This window comes from Epinephelus fuscoguttatus, linkage group LG21 (genome assembly GCF_011397635.1).
Source record: "Epinephelus fuscoguttatus linkage group LG21, E.fuscoguttatus.final_Chr_v1".
NCBI lineage: Eukaryota > Metazoa > Chordata > Actinopteri > Perciformes > Serranidae > Epinephelus > Epinephelus fuscoguttatus.
In genome coordinates, this window is record NC_064772.1 from 30340408 (window position 1) to 30364354 (window position 23947).

The 23947-nt window shown below is 43.6% G+C and overlaps 1 protein-coding gene across 1 annotated transcript in view; it reads right to left on the minus strand.

The window, feature by feature from the left end:
- The window catches only part of adarb2 (adenosine deaminase RNA specific B2 (inactive)), a 272346-nt gene that overhangs the window by 79278 nt on the left and 169121 nt on the right, over window positions 1-23947 (minus strand). Inside the window, exons 2-3 of the mRNA XM_049564848.1 lie at window positions 21268-21354; window positions 19426-20378 (exon numbers count right to left, since the gene is read on the minus strand). Coding sequence (XP_049420805.1) covers window positions 19426-20378; window positions 21268-21354 — 1040 coding nt within the window. The remainder of the gene's footprint in view (window positions 1-19425; window positions 20379-21267; window positions 21355-23947) is intronic.

The window sequence follows — 23947 nt, forward strand, 5'->3', positions numbered from 1 at the left end:
TGCAGGAAGTAACAAAACAAGAAGGAGCAGCCAAAGTGAGCAGTAAGGGGCCATACACATGCCATGTTTTTGCGCCCTCAAATTCGCATTTTCGGCGGGCGTGCTCAAACGCCAGAGTGAGGCCTTCGTGGCGCAAAGGCTTTCCTGAGGGCCTTTTTCTTTTTTTACTCATGGCACGCACATCATAAAGTTAGATTGTGGTGTTTTTGAATGGCAGATAAAGACAGATTATTGACTGACTTCCTTTAAAACAACATGTTTTGGCAGCACTGTTTGCAGATACACGAGTTGCTTTTCTCTTTCTGAGTGCTGTAGTCTTCAACCACACTTGCTGTTGCCACAGCAACCGTGGGTGTCGCCAAATCAACTAGACCCAAAATGTGAAGGATAACAACTTTAGGAAACACAGTGGAATTGTCTCCACACATACAGTAAAGGAACACTTTGTGCTCCCGTTTTATTGAAAAATCACCGTTTGGAGATACAAGGTTTTCACAGGGAAGCATAACAATGCGAACACCTGTCTAATCCCTCATGTTATTTCTGTCTTTTTCATTTCCTCCATCTAATTTATTTTTTTGTATTCTGTTTATTTGCTTACAGCTTTCACCTGCACTGTAATCTCCTACGTTGTGGATACCTTTATGCTGCATGTGAGTCTGTTCTGGCAGGTGAAAACGGAAACATCCTCACACATAGGGATGTTACATCATCGGTGTGTTTTAAGATAAGTCAACTTCTGTTTATGCCTTTGGTGCTTAAAACTCTCCCTGTCAACCTATATGTGTCTGTGTGCGACTGTGGTGTTTCATTTCTCCATCAGCAGGAACAGCGCTACTTCATCATCCTGCACAGGAGAGTTCGACGCAGGCCCTAAAATTCAGCCGGGATGCGGAGACAGGAAACAGGGCAGCAGTGGGAATGGATTTGTTATGTACCTGCTGACGTACAACCAGGTGCTACAGCAACAGTAGAAATGTATTAAAAGTCAGAGCGTGTGCATTCTGCACTGGCAGTTAAAGTTATATGCAACTGTGAGGACAACTCTGCCCGCGCTATTAGTAATTCATCATCTTTTTACAGAATGTGATGATAAGTGCAGCGAGCTGGGTCAAACTTTTCTTAGTCTAAAAGCTTAAAAGTCACCGGAACTGAAAACTTCTCCTTTCAGCCTCTGACTAAAGCATATGATAACTATTCATGCTGTGAGCCGTAGATTTTTTTTCCCCCCCATATAACACAATCTGTCAAAGCTTTATCACTGCTCTGTGAAGCCAATCGAATGGCTAATCAGCCCATCTACCCAGAAGACTTTGTTCTAAAGTTCACGCCGCTGAGATATCTTGAAGCTGCACGCAGGAGCCACCTCTGTGATAGTGTGAATGATTGGTACAAATGTTCTAAGGGCATGATTTGCTCTAGCCTCCGGAATGGCTCTTATTTGATCTGCTAAGTGCTTTGCGGGGAGACAGCATCGGGCGAAGATATTATGACTCATGGCAACCCCGCCTGTCATCTGTATGCAGAGTTCATCACTTCCTGTATTGGAGGGGAAGAAGTGCCATCAAAGGTCGCCCCAGAAACATCCCTCTGTGACAATGACAACGGAGACGGTATTAACAGGTCCGCCTCTCAAATTTAGAGGTGATGCCTGTGACCCGAATCGGCAATTCAGCTGTTCTGGAAGCAACTGTTACAAAAAAAAAAAAAAAAAAATCAGCTGATAAGAGCAGTGAAAGTAAGAAGTTCAGTAAGAGTTCAGCTGCATCTATTTTGTGCATTCATACTCCTCTAATTTGGCAGGGCTCGGCTATCGAGGAGGGGAACTCGGGCACGGAGAAATGCTGCTGCTATACCGAGTGAATACTATGAAATATTGCACCTATTTTCCTGCAATTTTACAGACACGCACACGCACTAACACATTTACAAAATATGTGGGGAGAACCCTAACACAAGGGGTGAAAACCATCATGTAAACATTATGCGTTCCATATATGACCTCTGTGTTTCCTCTTATTGCCCGGTGGGATAACATAAAAATACATGAAGATGTGGAAGGAGCTCCATCCATAACCCAATGGACAGTAGTTCCAGGCACAGCGCAGGCCTTAACTAGCTGGCTGTTGTATACTCATGGGCAGGCAGGTTGAAATATGAGGGCTGAGGACATGAGGTCTTCCCAGAATGCTAAACTCTCCCTCTCCCCCCCATCTATATCTCTCACCCTTTCTTCCTCTCTCCCCCCGCTGTGCCCTGCAACCAATCTGACGCCTAATTAATCCTGAAGGTCTTTTGTTCCGCTGAGGTTTTCCTCTCTTTCCCCCCACTGCACTCCATCCATCCTCACCTCCCCTCCTTCCCTCTCTCCCTCCCCCCACAGCCTGCCTCTCATCCCTCCCCCTGCCAGCTTGGTTTTCTCCCCTCCTCCTCCTCCTCCTCCTCCACACACCTACACACACACACACACACACACACATGCTCTCATACATACACCTTATTCCAGCCTCTCCCATTTTGTTTCCCCCGAGGGAGGCACGGTACAGTCCCAGAGAGCAGGACAGAGGTAACATATGTTTTGCTTTTTCTTTTTTTCTCCCAATCTTTGGGGTAATTTAGTCGAGACTAAAATGTACGACTGTTGTTAGATTTATTCCCAGTATTCTACTAATTATGCTCACATGAGACATTTTCGTGGTTTTTAGTATGCAGATATGCAGACATGCAATGTGGGTAATGTGGATACAGCAGAGACGGATAGCAGCAGAGGAATGCAAAGATGTATACTGCAAACCTAAATGTTTCAGGCTTCACATCTTCAAAGAAACAGTTCAACATATAATGTTGAATGAATATGCTTATTTGCTTTCTTGGCGAGAGTTAGATGAAAAGATGGAAACCACTCTCATGTCCGTGTGCTAAATACGAGGCTACAACCAGCAAAATAGTTAGCTTAGCTTAGCATACAGACTGGAAACAGCCAGACTGATTTTATCCATAATACAAAACCAAAAATACGTACAAAAAGAAAAGTGTAAAAATGACATTTCATTGTTTTCCAGGGGATTAAGGGCCAGACTATTTGTTAATTTTCAAAGTGTATACTGAATTTATAATATTAAACCACTCTACCTTGCTGTCAGAAAGCCCTTTCCAATGGGGAATTGAAATAACTAAAGCCATTATCTCAAAGTGTCCAGACTCCATTGCCAAAAACATTTTTAATCACTGGATGTGCTGGTCAACCAAGGTTGGAAATTAATCTTTTAGGGTGCTTTTTACACCTGCCCTGTTTGGTTCAGTTCAATGGAACTCAAGTTCCTTTGCCCCCTCAGTGCAGTTCGTTTGAGCAGGTGTGAACACAGCAATCACACTCAGGTGTGCACCAAAACAACCAGACTGAGACCTTCTTGAAGAGGTGGTCTCGGTCCGGTTACAAACGAACTCTGGTGTGGTTCATTTGTGGTGAGAACGTGTTCCGACCTGGATCTGAACCAACTGCAGTCACATGACACATTGTTTGGGTTAAACATGAGCATGTTACAGTCCTGGAGGATTATTAATGTGCACCTCCTCCTGTACTGCCTTAATATGCACATTCAGCACATCCAGTGCATCAAAACATTGTTTTCTAGTTGGAGCCGCGCCTCGTTTTCAAACTGTATGCTTTGACTAAAACGAACAATGACAGCAATATAGTCCACGATGAGCAGCGCTAACATCAACCTGCGTAGTTGTCCCTCCATTGTGACATTAGAAAGTGTCACATTTATCTTGCAAGTGTACTCTTCTTCAACGTTTGCTTTACTTCCTGGATTTTTCCCACATGGAAATTCTGACCAATCAAGAGCAGCTTTCTCACACAAGGCATTTGATCTGGTCTGCCTGTAAATGCTGCCATGAGAACATGAACCAACTCTAGGCAATTATACAACTTTGTGACAAAATTAGTCCCTGATTCAGACCAAAGGAGACGACTCTAGGTCTGAAAGCACCCTGCCTCGATCAGTTAGTATGTAAGGTAAAGCAGTTAGACTACCAAACATAGCCTATACTTCAGCTGAAACTGATTCTTCACGTGGCTCTTATAAGGTAACTACAACACGTTTTGCTGTGGTCCCCGTCCACAGCAGTACAGTGCTTAGCTTCCATGCTAGTAGATTTGATTAAGTAAAGATGCTAGCAAAGCAACACAGTACATAAAATAAGCACAGCAGAAACTTAACATAAGGTTAGACAACTGTGTTTAACTAATTTCTTTAAACGTTACAGTTACGGCTAATAATGACAATAAAAATATATAAATTTGCTGATTTCACATTTCTCGACAATTTAAAGCAATTGCCAGTTCTCTTCCAGGAAGTCACAATATCACAGTTGCCAGGGAACCAGGTCTACCTAAAACAACATTCCTTTTTTAAGCATGTCACATACACACGTGATGTTATACCTTTCCATATTGTAAATGTGTCTGTCAGATGAGATGAAGAACTGAGTCTGAGTCACTACAGGTATCACCAGAATGATGCAAAGTTGAGTATTTTAACATAACAGCCGTACAAAAACTTCACTCCGGCATATATTCTATCCCGCAGCCAAGCAGAGCATATCAACAACACAAGCCATGTTGCCTCAGCTTTGGAAGCGAGGGGAGGAAACCCTCGGGAAAACATCCACAGAGGTTTGGGAGGCCCAGAGGGTCCAAGTGATCAGCCAGGCATGTGAGTGGGTGGAGAGGGACAATCGCTGGCAGGGGATGTCTGTCTATGTCTGTGCAGCAGAACAGGACTGAGAGTTTGGACATTTTGTTTTGAGGATATAATTATTATTTTGTGGAAAATCAGCGGCTCAGATGTCTGTAATAAATTCAGGCCTTGGAACATTAACACCATATTTGCAGACTAATTGAGATAGCAAGATGAAACTAACCTGTGATCAGAAGGCAAGCTGCTATATTACTGAAAAAATACTGTATGTGTAACTACAAATATGATAATGGATTATCTGTGTAAATAAATTAGAGCTCAGTGCTTTTCTGCAGATAGTTTTGATTCCACTTCCTCCTCCTCTGTCTGGCTATAGTAAAATTTATTACAAGATCACAGTGGTTCTTTAAAATAATAATGTTAATAATATCTAATAATTACTATCAGCCCTTTAAAACTAGAATGTTCCATTAACTGTGAGATCAGAGAAACTAAATTCAGGAAATGAAAGTCTGTTTTACATCTGTGGAACCATAAACATTTGGCACTTCAGACTAATGCCAGATTTAAAAACTTCTATTTTTCTTTGTATTTATTGTGACCTCTGATGTTTTTGTAAATTAATGAATAAAAAAGAACACACACAGAGGCGGCAGCCATGATGTCTGTGTGCTCTATTCCCTTGAAAACTTTCTGCAGTGGAGAAGCCCTGTTATAGATGATATGTTGCTATGTATGCTAATCAATGTCATGCAGTTTTTTTTAAAGCCCCTACAAGGAACTTTCATTTTGAGTTGATATTGGCAACCCTGTGGACAAAAGCGGTAGTGTTTTCCCGGAATGAAGCCTACATTTCCCATGAGCTCTAGCGCGTATTGTCGTAAAGACGCTTACCTGGCTCACGCATGTGTTTGTTTTGGGGATGAATGAAACAACAAGACAGGAAAACTTTGCCCCCGCTCCTATCGGGGATCCCAGCTCACCTCTGCTGTGCCCCAGCTCCACCTCTCCGGCGTAAGCGCCACCGCCACCAGGGTAAACTCAGCGGTTGGCTGGTAAGGCTGAAGGCCTGTTTGGTGAGCACTTCCACGGCTTCTTGGACTGAGTATGGAGTGGTGCCTCGCCTCTTTATTTCTCGGCACTCGCTGGACCCTGTCGATGCCTGGATGGTACCTGTCGTCGGCCCGGATGAGGTGTTACAGCCCCGCTGCCCCTGCTCTCCTCGTCCCGGCTGGTGCAGGGTGAATCTGCGCAACCTGTGGCCTCTGTGTGTGGCTACCCGGACAGCTAACGCCGTGGACCCGCCGGCTCCTGCCAGGATTGGGCTGGTAAATGCTAGATCGCTAGCGAACAAAACGTTTATCCTGAAGGATTTCCTGATATCCTGAGGATTGGATTTTCTCTGTGACTGAGACGTGGCTGACTGTTGGTGAGTCCAGTGCTTTCACAGAACTTTTACCCGATGACTGCTGCTATTTTAACTCCCCGCAGACGTCGGGTCAAGGAGGAGGAATAGCGACTATTTATAAGAGTCACTATAAATGTACGCAGCTAGGTAAGATGACATGTGCCGTCTGAGTGCCGTAAATCGCTTCGTCCTGGAAGCGACCTGGGGCGGACCCGGACACAGTATCCTAAAGGTATGGATATACACTATATAGAAATAGCTTATCTTCACAACAATGGTCTCATTTGCTGTTGTAGGTCACGCGCAGACATCGGCAGAAACGAGAGACTTTTGCATATCCAGTTAAAAGTTCCTTGTAGCAGCTTTAAATTTAATTCATCTGTAACACACTGTCAATGGTAACTGTTGACCTTATCGTTTTTTTCCCCTTGTGTCTAAAATGTTTAAGTATCCCAGGCACAGGAATACATATTAACAGGGTGTGCAACAAAAGTTCAGCTCCACACAGCGAACTAAAACCTAAAGTATACTTGCTGCAGGAAACGCGTGTGCATGCAGTTTTCGTGCACTTTTGGCTGCCACACGTATTTTGCGGTCGTTTGGCGCATAGACCACACACTTTGCTGCGAGGTAGCGTGATGCGTATGCAAGATGCAGTATTGACATGAACACTAGAGGTGCTCATGCGAAGTATACCTAGAGACTGTGAACGTGAGGTCGGAGGTGGACTGGTGAAAAGGATATAATGGAATGAAAGATGTAGGAGCAGGGTAGACCCAGAAGATGGAGGTAATGCAACGTAACTGATACCAACCACCGTAAGACTCCAAAGAAGAAGAATTGCCTGTGCTTTTCCTTATCGATTGCTCGCATGGGTAAAACAAGGGAAACAAACTCCCCATGTGATTGGTTAAGGGGCCGCACATACCATCTCCGATGGCGGTGGAGACGACACCTTTTCCTCTGCCGAGATCTTAACAGCAATAAAATTCTGATCTCCTCTTCATCGAGAGTGCCCATGTTTGTGTTTATCTGGAAATACACTGTCACCGCCTTCTTTGCTTTTCGTGACCTGTGTGTCTGAGTGCTGCGGTCTGCCCCTAGCAGAGACCACCAGTATCACACGTTTTGGCTGCATCGACTAACGTTCGTGCTGCAGCAAGTATACACGCAGGTGCAGCACACCGTGTACACGTACGTTTGGCCACACAGCAAGTATACTTCTTGCTTAAAGGGAAATTTCGGTTTATTTCAACCCGTCTCCTATCGTCCTAAATTTGGTTCAAGAGACTAGTAACATACAGATAATAGTTAGCATGTTAGCCATTAGCCTAGATACAGCCGTAGCGTCAGACCTATTAAAACGTAAGTGAACGAGCATCCCTTCAAGTGCAAAGTTAGTCCACTAAACAAGCTTTTTTCCCCACAAAGACCGGCTCATAGCGTTAGGATAAATGTCAGAGAACATATAGAAAACAATATGTAACCGTGTTGTCTTACCTTACCGGTGTGGTACCATGTTTGTTTACCATTTAGCTCTGCTTTCCAAAGCGCAGCCAAAATATATCTGGCCAGCTCTAGATAAAGCCCAGCTGGATACTACTCCAGGTGGAGGTGTCTCGTCCTCGGTCACATCCAAACCTTGAAAATAAGGCTGCAACCGCTCCCATTCCTTGCAACAGAGGCATTCCTCTTCTGTGGGCATTGGGGCACAGCATTCACAGGTACACCACCAATCTCCAGAGCTATGCAGCCTTGTGGCAGCCATTCCTCCTCTCTCGTCCTCTAACGTTACCTATTGCGCCTCTCTCTCTCCTCCTCCTCCTCCTCCTCCTCCTACGTTCAGGCGACCGTCTGGTTCTGTCTTCCAGCTGTTGCATAGCTTGGCACGCTATGAGATGGCTGCTTGTTCTCGCGATATTTCGGCTGCGCTTTGGAAAGCAGAGCTAAATGGTAAACAAACATGGCAGCACACCGGTAAGGTAAGACAACACGGCTGTATCTAGGCTAATGGCTAACATGCTAACTATTATCTGTATGTCACTAGTCACTTGAACCAAATTTAGGATGACAGGAGACGGGTTGAAATAAACCGAAATTTCCCTTTAAGTCACTCGATGTCAGGTATGAGACCTCTTTGGTCGACTTCAAATCCAAAATGTTGCCATATTGGTGCAGTTTTAGTTCTCTTGAGAGACTATCATTACCATGTCTCCTCTCATCACCCCAAAAAACACATGAACTTTATAGTAAACAACACAACTTGCACCACCTTGACTGAAACTGATTTCCTTCTTGCTGCCATGCTCAGCTCAACAGTAAATTGTGCACGGCCTGTCAGACACTAGTGGCTCCATTTGTATATAAACAAACTACGTACATCACGTCATCATGTGGCTGATGTGGGCTACTTTTTGATTTGTCATAATAACAAATGCTGCTTCAGTTTGCTTGCATAAAATCAAACCATCAAAATAAAGAGAATGTTACATCTGTGCCAAGGTAAGAGCCATGTTGGTGAGTTAACTAGAGATGCAGTTCACTTAGCAGTTTCACAGAAAACTAAATGGTACTATGACAGACCTGTGACACTGACTTGCAAATTATCTCTTAAACTGACAAACACTGAGATAAGGTCCCATGGGGGACACTGGAAGAGGAGGGACTTCGCCTCTCTATCAAAACAAGAGGATATAAAGGTAAATAATCATTTAAAATAGCTGAAGATAAAACAGGAGCTTGGCCTGGTTGTAGTATGTGTGTTAAATATTAAACAATACTTTGGTGCCACATCTGTTGATCTGCTTACTGTACGTCACCGTGTTGGCGTTATGAACGATTTGATCTCCCCTGCTGTGATGCATGCTGATTTGGGCGTGTGCGCGACTCCATTCAGCGTGTGTGACAGAACGGTCCATTGCTCCGGGCTGGAAGGTCATTTAAAGGCCAGACATCCAGACCTCTCCTCCCTCCTCTTCCCCTCTCTCCTGCCTGAGAGCCAGAGATAAACCTACACATGCCAGCCACACAGGACCAATAGTCATGATTTATCGGAAGCCATTTGGTACCTGAACGCCTATGAAATTGTAATGAACTTGATTATGCTTTTAATGAAGTGTGAGAGGTTCTTCAGAAACGATTATAGCCATGCTCCGGCTCACAGCTAGGGGCTGTGGAGGGGAGAGGAGGAGGGAGGAAGGGGGAAAGGGAGGAGCGGAGGACTGTCACAAACAATGAAGACTTTGTAGGATACTGTAGGGCGAGCAGAGGTGCAGACAGGAGCGCCACGCTTTTTGGGAATAGATTACAGGGGCGTTTTACAGTATATACGAGGTGACTTGACCCGACCAACCCCATTTCAGTTCCTCCCTGCTAAGGGATTTTCCCTCAAAGCTGCATGCTGACGCGGTACATTAGATTCAACAGCCTGCAGCCTCATAGGTCATATTTTGCATACATATTAGACAGTTGAGGATGATTCTAACCTTTCCATGTACAGGGTGCTCCCATTCAGACGGGGAAACATTATTGTTCGGTAATTTCACACACAAATCTCCACTCTCCCATGCCGCTGCTTCTTTAAATACCACATGATGAGGTAAGTGGCTGCTAAAAGGGCAGACTGACAGTCCAGAAGCAAACAGTGGCTTTTTGCTCACATTATTATTGTACACTAAGTGACAAATTGTAATGAGATACTTTATGAATGCACATAAGGAATTCCCTCCTGGCTCTCATTTACAAAGGTCAGTTATCGGGATTAATTTGAAATATAACACCAACTGGTGTTCTTTAAAAGATACCTCCATTTTGTTACAGACGGGGTATTATAAGTGTAGTTTTACCACTTTCTCAGTTACGACAATGTTGTACTCATCAAAGCTGTGGCTGAGTTTTAGGAACCTGGGGACATTGCAACAATAGGGTGACACCTGATGATTATTTTCATTATCCATTAACCTAGTAATTATTTTATCAATTAGTAGTCAAATATGCCAAAAGACTCATGCACATCTCTCGCATTCAGCCGTCAATGATATAAAAGAGACATTCTCTGCCATCGAACAGGAAGTGAAAGGCGGCGAAGTTGAATGTCTTCTCCATATTACAACTCTACATCCAGATCATTGTATCTACAGGTATCAGTCACCTAACTTCAATGCTTTTTAAAGATTATTTTTAACTGAATTTAAGAATGATTTTGGACAAATCCAAGTTCACACCAAAGATTTTCGCCAAGACGAGTTGAAACAGGCAACTACTTACAATGTGCCATTCTGCAACGTTATAAAAACCTGCAGGTTCACACCACTGCAACTAGATGAAATGGTGTATCATCTCTATGCAACAACTCTGTACCTCCGTTATGGCTGAATATAATTTGTAGCTTCTTAAATGTGTTGAAACAGGTGATGTACTGTACGCTCTAAAACCAGTTGTCAATGATTTGACCAGCTGAGTCATAGATGACACCATCAGCTGGCTTGAGTTGAACTCAGATCGGCCAGTTCACCGCTGCAACTTCCCTCTGCAACGTTCTTAGACAGTTTCGGCTAGTCGCAAATCTTTGGTCTGAAATGGGCTAAACAGTAAGTAGTGCATATGTGGTCTTTGACAGTGGTAGGTTTTATGTAAAATATGGTTATTAAAGTGAATTAGGCTAATCTACATTTTGCCAATAGGTAAACCGAAGTATAAGTTTTAAAGATTAAATATGAAATGTGGACTTTCATGCAGAAGAGCTTGACTCATTCTGACAGAAAGAAATCAAAAGATGTATAAATGAAATTAGATTTTGTTTAGTTTTAGTTTTAGATTTTAGATTTAGTTTGTTGTAATTCAGACCTCACAAATCCATAAATTAAAGTATCGGTGTGTAAGATTTAGGACAATTCAGTGGTGTCTAGGGCACTGCAACCAGTTGAAACTTCTACCCAGTTTGCTGCTTCCTGTTTGGTGCTGGAGAGAGCGCAGCGATTGGTTGTTGCCAGTGTTCACGTCACTGAACCTCAGTGTTTGCATGAGCCAAGACGATGATATCAAACATGTTTGATTTATCGGATCATTAAGACGAAAAAAAGACTGATTTAAGTCAGCTCCGACTGGATTTGAAGACCACCTTACACCAAACAACTGAGATAAAACGGATGCTATTGTACTGAAATTTGTCTGCCACAGAGTAATCGCTTGAAAAGTCATTTGGAGTAAGGCCAGCATTAGATGATAGTTTTACTCTTTGCCTTTTATTTCACTTCCAAATAATTCAATTAACCTTGAAGTTCACCTACAATCTGTACAATTAATATTAACCTTGTGAGTATGATTTTATTATTATCACTGATTAAAATTATGACTAAAACCACAAAAAAAGCTCAGACGTATCCTTTACATGTCTAAATTACCACCCCAGGAACATCAACTGCAAGAGACGCTCTGTTTGGCTGCATCAGTAGAAAGTGACGGATGCGGATGTTTCATCAGTCTATTTGCACTGCACCACTAATGGTGATAACCACAGCTGATCCTGTGGTTACAGTCTGCTGCCGTAGCTGTCACTTTGTGTGTATCTGCTGCCATCACTGTCCACATGCTGAGGCTGTAACACTATCTGCAAGGTCTCCGAAGCTGTTAATCAACTCCCCTCTAATGTGTTGTTCACACCTTCTCTCTGTCTCTCTCTCTCCCACTTGGTGGATTTCTATCTTAGACAGGGTGCTTGGCTGGGCGATCGCTGTCGCTAATTTGTTGTGGCAATATTAATTAATGATCAGCCTGTCACAGCTGTTTATATTGAGACAGATTAGAAGTGGGAGAGATTAGACAAAGAAAACAATCTGCGAGAGGCTCAGCGGCTGACAGGGGTCACCTTCGCGTGTCTGAAATCATATTCAATTTGCCGAGGCGGAGGCAGGGAAATTACTCTACTTGACCAGTCTGTATCCTTCTCTATCTGTGATGGTTCACATTTAGAGATAACTTAATCAATTCATTTTCAACCACAATAAAGACAATTTACAGTCGCATTCGATCTCAGCTGATATGATGAAAAATTTACATATTCAGCTGCTTTTTATATGTTTGGAATAACCGAGAGACAAATACGCTGGCTCTTTCATCTGCAGCTTTTTCATGCTTTCTCTCCTCAACCTCTCCTCCATTAACCCTCATTTTCATTCTGCTCTGCCACCGAGCACATTTCCCTATTCAAATGGACCTTAATCCAAGGTGGCAGAGCGCGGCGTCCTGACCACTGACCTCCGTACTGTCCTTCCACGTGGACCTGCTGACTCTGTGCCTTCCCACTGCTGCACACAAGTCCTGGGCTCAGTTGACTTGGCAACAACGCAGCGCATTGTGACGGCGAGGGGAGATTAAGTGGCCAATCAAGGCCTGAACAGTGGGGTAATCATTCCACTTGGTGAAATGGGTGTCAGGATTACTCCGGCACTTTCTCACTTCACTGTGCAGGCTTTATTAGGGCAAAGACATTTTCCGGTAACTAGAGTGCTGTGGGTACGATTAAAGAACAGCTTCCTACTGACTGATTAATAATAAAGACTCAGAGTTACATTCAAAAAGAAAATGTTACCTTGAGGTCAGGGACTGTTCAGAAATTATTAGGGATGACGGAGGGGAGTGAATGTTATTTGTGCTGAATGGAGAATAGTCTCAGTACTTTGATCGGAGAGCAGGGAACTGATTTATTTTTTCATATTTGTGATGAAAAAATATTCGGTGGCAGCAGCCCTGTCTCCCAGAAATAAATGTACATACTGTGCTACTAATTTGCAACCACAAACATATTTTTAGAGGAAATTACATTTTTCTTTTAAAGTAAGGAGGAAATTGTGTTACCCTGAAAACATTTCTTCAGATACTATATATATCAGGAAATGCTGTCATTAACAACCACAGACTGTATAAAAGAAGTGGACGTGACCACTGTGACATCATCCATTGGTTTGAAGTTTCCCATTGTGACACCCTGAGTTCTTGGTTTTTGGAGTCAGAACCGACCATGTTTGGACAAGAGGGCGGAGCTGTAGGTTTGAAGCTGAGGTTGTGGATCTGAAGGAGGATTTATACTTGTGCAGTGGTGTGTCTGTGCCACTCTGCAGTTACACCTCTAAGTTTAGTTGATTCAAAACACACATTAAACACACATTAAACAAGGCTTAATTGCAACAGTGTCAAACACCAGTACACAAATCAGCTTCACTATAACTCGCAGCATTCACAGATGAACACTTGTCTTTATCTGGACACATTTTCCAAACAAATACAACATGCTAACGTTATTAGCACAAGCCTATGGCATTTTACATTGTATAAATTAGCCTAGCAGCTAGTGGACTTTTCCTCTGCTCATATGAAGCCAGGATAAATCACACACAAGACTTAAAATGCTATTTTTGTGGAGGCTTTATTGTCTTCACAATTTATTGTTTTTTAACTGTGAAATTAAAGTAAATAAAAGCTTAGTTTCCACTGAGGGAAATGGTTTCAGCTTACAAAAGTAGGTAGAAGGTCTGTGTCGCTGCGACATGTAGTTACATTTTTGGGGAGGTGCACGTCAGGCTCAGGGTCAATTTGATGCCGAAGTATAAATCCCACGACACGGCCGTGGTACCGACTTGTCAATCATAAGGAAGCCACGCCCTGAAGTATAGCCTGCTTTATGGTCTACTTTACTCGATATGGGACCTTAATTTACAAAATAAAGATCATGCTGGATTGAAGAAGGCTTGAAACTAGCGATTGAGACCATAAATTCATTAGAAAAATGTTTACTGAGGTAATAAATCAACTGAACCAGTACTGAGGCAACACATTCTCACTCTAACCTTGTCACATATTGACGTTTGGTCATGGACTTTCCACGTCCACATACGCTGTGCAAGGTACCCTGGGTGTGTTGGATGGTGACATTCCGGGAGGCCTTGTCAAGTTCTGCCTGTTACATGCATTGTCATCTTTCAAAATACACTTCTGTTTTCACAGGAAATTAACCGTTTGCATACAGTCTCTTTCAAAATAAATGCACTACAACAACACAAATTGACGTTTCTTTTCCTTCAACAACAAACACGTATGGTTGGGTTTAGGCAACAAAGCATGTGGTTCAGGTTGGGAACAAAGAACAGGGTTTGGCAAGATAATCTTACGGGACAGCAACACCGCTCTCCCAGGTGAAAGTCGGTGTTTGTTGGAAACTTCCTCCACCCCTACCACCCACTCTTTTCAGATGTCTGCACCTTAACTTTCGTTCTTATCCTGCCATGTTTCACCCTAACGCCGCTGAGTGTAGTTAAACTATAGTGGTGACCAGGTTGACTGAAGTTGTGCTGTTGAGCAAAACAGTTGACTGTTACTGTCACCAGCTGCAAATGTATGCGACTGTGGTTGTACTAGGTGTCTCTGTGCTATGAGTAGCTTGAATGAAGTCAGTGCAAGGCAGGGTAACTCTGCAGAATGCATTCTCATTTGATTTCCCTGGATAAATAAAGGTTAAATGAAGGAATAAAAAATTAAAGTACTTGCTGGAAGATAAATAGCTCTTTAATGTCAAGCAGACTTTGGCCCAGTGCCTCATTTCTGCTATGATTGTTAAAAAGTCAATTCTCATAGACATAAGCGTAGGAGGCATGAAGAAAAGTGTAGGCTATATTACTTTAGGGAGTCTATTGTATGTGTAAAAGTGCACTAGTATGCTTGTCTTGTCACTCTGGCTGTATTATTCCGTGGTATGTATGTGAAGCTCAATACAGCACCGTGCAGTTTCCGTGAGATTAAATATTTCATTGAGGGGATGAAGCCTTCCTGTTCTGCTCAGCCCAAGTTTGAAGGACTAATGCTGCTCCTCATCCTCATGTTCCAGTCTGCTGAGTTAATGTAATACTCTCATATTACTGCCCTGTCTTACCCTACTTACTTTCATTGTCCACCATCAATATATTCAGGTGTTGGATCGTTCGTCTTCTCTGCATCCTCACTTCTTTTTAACAAGAAGAGAGTAGCAGTGTTGTCCTAACCCTGGGCTTTACCTCTGGCTCTGTGTTAGACATCAGCTGGTGGTTTACCCTGTGGGTCTTTATTAAAGTAAACCAATCAGTCAAAAGGTTGAGTATGAAAGCTCTCCACCAAAAAGAAGAAAGATAACCCATTGCCTTCTTTGCCAGGAGGAATCATGTCGTGTAAATAGATGGTGTGCACATAGACACAGGTTGTTAGAGAGGCTGGGTGCATCTTTAAAGGTCCCAAACTATGTTCACTTTCAGGTTCACACTTGTATTTGGGGTTTCTACTAGGACACGTTTACATGCTTTAATTTAAAAAAAAAAAGCACTGTAGTGGCAGTTTAGTGTTTGCCGTGATCACGAGAAGAGTCCATCTGAACTCCCCCCTTATGAGGTATTTCCGAACTTGTGACTAGTGATGGCCAAATGAGGCCTCATGAAGCATTTTATTTTCTGAGCCCACTAGATGGCACTCATGGCTTAAAGAGAGAGGCTCAAAGAATGGCAGTTCAGTGTGCTTTCAACCTTTTGCTAGACAAAAAGCGCCATCTAGTGAGCTCATAAAAAAAAGAAAATGCTTCATGAGGCTTCATTTGGCCATCACTACTTGTGACCTGTTTGCTGAGGTTTTCAGAAATGGCGCAGGTCATGGACTTTTACTTTTCGGCAGATAGTGAGTTAATGTTACTGGTGTATCGATACTGCGGAACATGAGCACTGAAACGACTTTAAATATTCAGCATCACTATGTATCGATACATATATATTTTTGACAACACTACATAAAGTTAAAATAAATCACTATTTAATAGCAATGACGTGTCAAAGAACAGCGGCATGTGAATAACTAAAGAAGAAAGCAACAACATCCGATTGAAGCTTCTAATTATTTGATCAGGAGAGGAGTTGATGTTACATCCTGTGTAGAGCCAACAATAAAGCTTTACGCTGCAACAGGTACAAGCCAGAGGGAATTCTGGGAAAAGAGAACGGAGTAAGGTGGCACACATAATTTGGCATTCCACCATAACATTTGCATTACCCTCAGGCTACAGCTGGCAACCACCCCCACATTACGCTTCACATCTGCAGTGTAGTCAACGACTGCCCATGCAATCAGTGCTTGGCAGAGAGATTGGCTCATGTGAACATAGAGAGTGTATGTGAGCTGGAGGGTTCTGCATTAACATTACGCAACAGTGCAGACATGTAGCAAATCATTCCCACAAACACACGCCCGGTCACATGTTTATTCCCACATGCATGCATGCATGCATACATATTGTATGTGCGCTTTTGTCCTTTCCTGATGATAATAAAATGCCTCTTGAGCCTGGCAGACAACACGGCTGACTTTCAAGAAATTCCACAAGCGAGTGCTTTCTGGAACTAAACGGGTGCGGCAAATCCTCTTAAAATCCTTTTAGACACCGTGGCAGCAGGGAGAAAAAGAAAAAGTTTCTCCCAGGCAAACGTGCAGGTTTGTTGGGTTGATGTCGTGCTCTGGGGAAGGACACTCTCGCCAGTTTTTTTTCTTCGAGACTGGAAAAGAATGTTAATACAACACATATCCTACAGGATGCGCGGGAACACAATATGGTGGCGTGTGTGTGTCGACAAAAGGCTTCAAGGAAAGACTTTCGGGGAAGGACGCTTTGGATGTGTATGGATGGGCTTAATTTCTCCTGTCAAGACTTGGAGGGTGTGGTGCTGTGCACATTCCTTTGTGTTGTATTAGGATAGTAGACGGACAGTTTGCAGTTTCACTGTCAGATGCCGATATGCCAATGATCCAGGGCCTCATATATATAACAGTTGTGTATGCAAAAAAATGTGTGCTTCAAATGTGTGTAGCTGCGCCACTTTCAAGCATTTCACAAATAAATGTGCGTAAATTTATGGAAACTTTGACCCATTTGCACAAACAGGGGAAATTGGCGACGCAGATAATGAAGCTGCGCATTAAAGCCAGATTTTAGGAATTAAATCTGAGAGGAATCATTGAATGTATAATGGGAGGGGGCAGATCAGCATACTGTTTTGGTGTGTGTGTCCTTTTGTGATCATTCTGTGCCCCCTTTATGAATTCTGAGGTTTTTGTAAGTCCGAAAACGCAGTGCAAGCAAAACTCTTCATGTTTAGTATTTTTTTTTCCCTCAGCAGCAGCTTGTTGAGTTTGAATTGCAGGATGAAGAACTGATCAGTCAATCACACTGTGGTCAGATCACTCAAAGCTGATCAGATCTGACTGATTGACTGATAAGAGGAGCGGCTGCTGCAGAGGCTGGTGAACCCAAACTTTAAGACCCAACGCTGGCAAAGCAGCAGCTTTCATCCAAAGTAGGTTGTAAAAACAAACACCACAATGATAACCCTGTGAAATAGAATATCATATTTCCATATATACTGATGAACAGTTAAGCTTCACTTTTGGAATCAATATCTGGCGACAAATGCTGATATCGGGGCGTAACCTGCCACAACTAAATAAATGTGTGGGAAACCCTGCACTCAATAAGCACCTCAACTGTAGAAGCAAACTTAACTCTCCAATCAAATTCTGCCCAACATTTCATCAGCGCTGTCTCACCACCATATTCCCGCCCCCGGAGCGCAGAGCAGAGGGCCGCACTGTATGACACTGACACTCCTGGTTATCTGTTGAAATGTTAGGATGATGGCAGGGGGGCAGAAGTCAGGGAAGTCTGACTTGGCTTTCCCCGATATTAAGCATGAACATACTGAGTCCTTCTCACCTCAACCGCGTTAACAATTCTAACTGATGAAATTACTATTATAGAGATCCAAGATTAGATCAAATTGCATTAAGGAATTGCAGAACCGAGGTCAACAGTGTTCAATAACTGTATCTCACCAAGTACCGTTTAAGTTTTCATAGAGTTCTTGTGTGTAAAATGGTCGCAGTTAACATGACTGTGCTGTCACTGGAGGCCCACACACTCTGCCTTCTCCAGACACCTCAACACCTGCACATACTGTATGGATTGTGTAAATTAGCAACATCTGTAAATAAAGTATGAGTCCTAATCATGTGCAGGCAAAGTTCACCATGACAAAACTTAAACAAGTAAATAAATTGTGTCCAGCTATCAAAAATCAATTTTCAATTGATATCCCAGGTGGGGGATACCACTCACTGTCACGACCATATTTGGAGGGGGTGAGGCAATCAGTGTGGTTGCAGTAAACATAAATACTGCTGTGACATTCAGTTGATGCACTGATTCACTGTAAAGAATCATGAGGTGCTTTGCATTGAGCATTTCAGGTTGGATGAGGGCACATAGAGGGCGGGAAATGATACTGATCCACGTGCACACAACAGGGCGTACGTACATTTCTGCATTTCTACGTACTCAAACATTTGGTGTGGATTCTCTGCAGAGTTTGAAATGAAGTCTCTGGACAGCCTGGATACAAGATTTTCCCTCTATGCAAACAATAGAAAACAACTAAAATCAGTGTGACTATCTACTCAGGGCAGTTTTGCTTTAGATGAAATTCTTCAGCTGAAATGAAGTTTTAAATGGCTGTCAACAAGTGCCAGCCAATCCAGCCACTATGTCTTTAGGCTCTCCAATTTCCTCAAGTTTCTCAAAAACTAGTTTCCTGGCTCTGATTGCTATTTACATATTTGGGTAAATGAGCATGGGATTGGGCTCAGTGGTTTGTTTGTCGATTTGCTCTTTGCTTTTCTATCTCCTTTGGGCAACAGATTGAATTAATGTTTGTAGACACTGTGATGCCACACATGAGGAAACAGGAGATCTTGCAAAATTACAAAACTCTCCCAATTACAGCTCTACAAACACATAAGACCCCGGAAAAAAACTCATTTGGGTGGCAATGCAGATTTCTCTTGTGTCAGAGGCACAAGGACAATAATTAGCTTCATTTACACGATTTTCTATTTAAACAGACCAACAAACAGATATTGTTTACTCGAGACACAGGCTTTGCAGGAGACACAGACATGCACCCACAAACACATGCGCACGTTTGTGAACTGTATTTTCACTCTATGCACTATTTTTTGACACAAGGTAAATGCCAGCTTGCTTACACATATTCTTTATCAGCGCTGCCACCATGTCTCCTTCCATCCCTGCTCGCTTTAGCTCCTATCTCCTTTCCTCCTTAATTACTTGTTGGAAGGTGTTTGGCTTTTCGCTGCACGCCTGCTGTTTTGGTCATTACAGGCCCCTGTAGGAAGTGGAGTAGCTGCCAAAGAAGCTTAGCAGAGGACAGGCGCTGGGGATGTGTCTGTACTCACCTGGGGTAAATGAGGACAGCTCTTCCTGCTGGCTTTGAGGCCCATTCTCCCCTCAGGGGCTGTCCTGATGTTGAAGAGGGCTTGAAGTGCACACTGGGCTGCCTGGGTCTTGGCCTGCTTCTTGCTGCGACCGCATCCCTCAAATATCCGCCCATCCACGCGCACCGCCATCACAAAGCTACGTAGCCGGCGGCCTTCGGCTCGCTCCGAAAGGCAGGCATAGCGCAGGCCCGGCCGGAGCTCATTGAGCAGCGCCACGGGGCTCTTGGGGGCCTCTGGCTCTGGAACAATTCCACCTAGCCTCTGCTGAGCCTGCACCATCAGGTCCAAGGTGTGGCGGAGCAACCGTCCATGTCTCAGTAGCTCACTCGATAGCAGCTCGCTCTCTGCTGCTGAGTTGCAGAGTGAGAGGCCGTCGGAGCACGGCGAGGACTCAAATTCCTTGAAAAGCGTGTCAGGAAAGTCCGCCTGATCTGAGGTGAAGTCAGCTGAGGGGTTTGAGATGTTCCCCATGGCAAGGTGGGCCTGAGGAGCGTTTGGAAACTGGATGAAGGACTTGAGGGCCAGCTCGGCAGCCCTCATCTTAGCTTTCTTCTTCGTGGGGCCTGTGCCCTCGAAAGTCAGCCCGTTCACCTCCACAGCGATGGAGAAGACAGGAGCATGGACTGGCCCCGTCTGAGACACCATGCGGTACTGCAGGCCCGGCCGGAGCTCATTGAGCTGCACCAAAGCATTCTTTGGTGCTTCAGACCAGGACAGTTTCTTATAGATGAGGCGGAGCTGACACAAGTGCCCGTTGTTGTCCTCCTCCAGCGGCCGTTTCCTCTTCAGACCAGAGCTCCCACTCCTCGCAGAGTCGGAGCAGAAAAGCGACTGGCACTCTGCAGGTCCTATGGAGCGATCCTCTAAGTTCCCAATATTGCGGTTTTCCTTTACCTCTGCACTGCTGGTGCCTGCAATACAACCAGGGAAACAGAAACAATGTAAAAGTGATAAAAAGATAGTGAAAAGGCTGTCATTACTGTGTGACATCCACATTTATCCTGGCTGAACAAAATGAATCAAGAAAAATCTCCCAGGCAAGATTGAGCCACTTGATACACAATGAAATGGTAATGAACAAATCTACAATCATCTCCCTGAGCTGAGCCCACTTCATACCACAGGGCTCTATCATATTTAAGTGTTTTAAAATCCAAATACAAATCCCCTAAAAATGGCGATGTTATCTGCCAAATCATTCTGTAATCTGCCTCCAAATTGGTTCTGAATCTGTGTCGTAAGTGGGAAACATTGGTCCCCGTGGCCAATGCAAAGCATCAATCCTATTTGTAATGGGGGTGGGGATCACATCGAGTGGCAGACATTCCAAGAAAGGATGAAATGTCTGTAGCCCGCTTTATTTCACACTTCTATCCTCTGTGAGAGCGGAGTCTGAACAGCTGTGATACGCTCTTCAAACCTAGTTACGGGGAAGTGGTGGCGTATTGCATTTCTGATGGGAAATGAACAAAAATAGGGTGTTCAGATCATGCCACAGGAATGTTAATGGTGGGATGGGAGGCTGGGATCAAGTGCTGACAGTCACCGGTGGGCTGAAGCAGATTGTACATGATAGTGTATGTACCTGTCTAATGACTTATTTATCACAAACACTCGAAGCTCACTTTTTAAAGATGATACACATTTTAACACACCAGCTGACATGCGTGCATAATCAAATACCCCATTTCAAATAACTAATTATGTGTGTGACAGAGAGATCATTTCCATATTAGGCCTGCCACTGAGGGAGTCAGCGCAGCATGCTGACAGAGAGAAAGAAAAGAGGCAGCAGCTTACTTAAACTGTCCTCGTCCTCTGTGCTGCTGGTCCCAGGGCTTATGTACTTGAAGGGAGCGATCAATGCTGACAGCATACTGACTTTCTCTGGAGGAGAGACAAGAGACACGCAGAGTCAACAAGAGGGCGGCGGCGGAGATGTTTTGATAGTTTTATCGATTAAAGCAGCGAATCAGTGTTGGCCCAACACGGGGACAGAGATGGAACATAAGTGGGCAGGGAGTATGCACACAAGGCCACGTCTCTGTCGCCCGCGCATGGACCACAATGCACACATGGCCATATGAGAAGGCAAACACAAACCTGTACACCAACATACACACACATAGAAGATTTAAAATGCCTTAGTAACATAAATCAAATAAAAAAAGTGGTACACAATACACAGTGGGCCTCATGCATTCGTATTCTTATCCTAATGTGTTTTTCTCTGAGAAGTTTCAGCTTCCAAGTGTTCTAAGGGCTCATTTACGCACAACTTTAGATATGGAGACAGACGATGCCTTCTGTCCTTACTCTGGGTTCCTTTTGTCCGTATTTGTGCACATTTTCTGAAAGCTTACAGATACGAATGAAACAGAGCAGTACCACTGGAGATTGTGGAGGCGGTGTAGTGTAGTTCAAGAGAGATACAGCTGTAGAGATGAAGAAATCTGAATACAAACACACATTAAACACACATTAAACATGGCTTAATAGCAACACTTTCAAACACAAGTACACAAATCAGCTTCACTATAACTCACAGTATTCACAGACAAACACGTCTTTATCTGGACACATTTTCCCCACAAAATGTTATTCGCACAAGCCTATGGCATTTTACATTGTATAAATTAGCCTAGCAGCTAGCAGACTTTTCCTCTACTCATATGAAGCCAGGGACAACAGCAACATTTAACAAAGGTAACGTTACAAAATTCAGCTCCATAATAACTCACAAGGTTCACCAACAAAACAGCTGTCTTATACTAAACACGTTTTCCAAACAAATACAACATGCTAATGTTATTAGCACAAGCCTATGGCATTTTATGTTGTATAAATTAGCCTAGCAGCTAGTGTAGATATCCTCTGTGCATATGAAACTAGGATAAATCACACACAAGACTTAAAATGATATCGTCAGGCTATAACGTAGGCTCTACGCAGAAGTATAAATCTTTCTTAAATAATGAAGGCCACAAATTCTTATTCCATGAAGAAGAAATCGTGCATGAGGCTCACTGTTATATGCAGTTTACTTTTATATGTGGATTTACTGCATCATAATTACGTGAAAAATCTTAAAACGATGAGCTGATGGCAGCGACACGAAGCTCCGCCCATGGCTCCACCCCTGAGCTGTTATTGGACAGTTGACTGTTTATCATTTTCGCATGAAAAAATGCATCTCTAATTCATAAAAGAAAAGCTCCCACGCACCTCCTCATGAAACCTAATATGAAAAGCTAATGTGCTCTCTGAAAGACAACACTGAAATGCAATACTAAATGTATGTGTACATAAATGTGTATTGTGTTGCATCAGATGTTTTTGTTTGATTGGATTTTATATTGGCATTTTAAATCTTCAGCACACACACACACACACACACACACACACACACACACACACACACACACAATGGTGATAAACTTCCTTTCTTTATCAGTGCCAACTTGTCGACAGTGTCTTTCTCCTGTTTCTCCCTGGGGCCTGCTGCTGTCCAGGTGTGCGTGTTGTTTACAGTGTGAAGCCCTATTAGGGCCATCGCTTGGTCTGGTGCACTCCATGCAGCGCTGAGCAGAATTGACAGACCAGTCTGGCTCCTTAATTACACCCCCTCTCTCTCCCCAACAACAGCTAATGATCAATAAAAGAGAAAGGTAAGGGAGAGGCAACAGGAGGGAGGAACCTGGAGGTGGACAGAAGTAGGGGGAGGTGATGAAGTAGGAAAAAAGCAGGAGGTAGAAAATGAGGTAAAATGAGTTTATGTAGGTGTGCGGAAGGTTAGAGGGTGAGCCTGAGGTCAAGACCCCCTCCGAGCTGCCTCGTCTGCCTCCACCACAGTTCTGGAGCAGGATTCAGGCCCGCGGCAACAACAATATCAGGGAGCTAAATGCTGCATAAACGGGGCGCTACATTACAGTGCAATAAACATGTTTTGATAAGAGCGCAAGGTTGTGAATGAGCTGGGCCCCCGGTGCTCTCTCTCTCTCTCTCTCTCTCTCTCTCCTCACAGCTCGACAGCACTAGAGGGGCTCAATGAGTCACTCTGACACACATGGATACACTCTAAACACTGAGGCTGGAGATGCCCGAGTCCTCGTGGGCCAACATCACAATACAAGCATTTGCATTCTGACCTAATTACGGACGAAAGCCCAACACAAGCAGCAATTTGGCCCTAAACGACTCCCTCGCCATACAGGGTCATTATCCGGACCATTTTCAAATCAGACTATATTGTTTTTAAAGCCCCTAAAGCCCTATTTACAGTAAAAACATGGCTGTCTGGTGTGTTTACAAAAGGGGAAAATTAGAGGTGTCGGGGACGTGCTATTGGCTGGTACACCATATCTTAGCTTATTCTTGCATTTGTACACAAAATGTATCCAATTCTTTTGTAGCGTGAAAGACAAATGTTCACATCAAGCATGAAATTACAGGCAGTTAACACACAGGGGCCTTAGCTTTC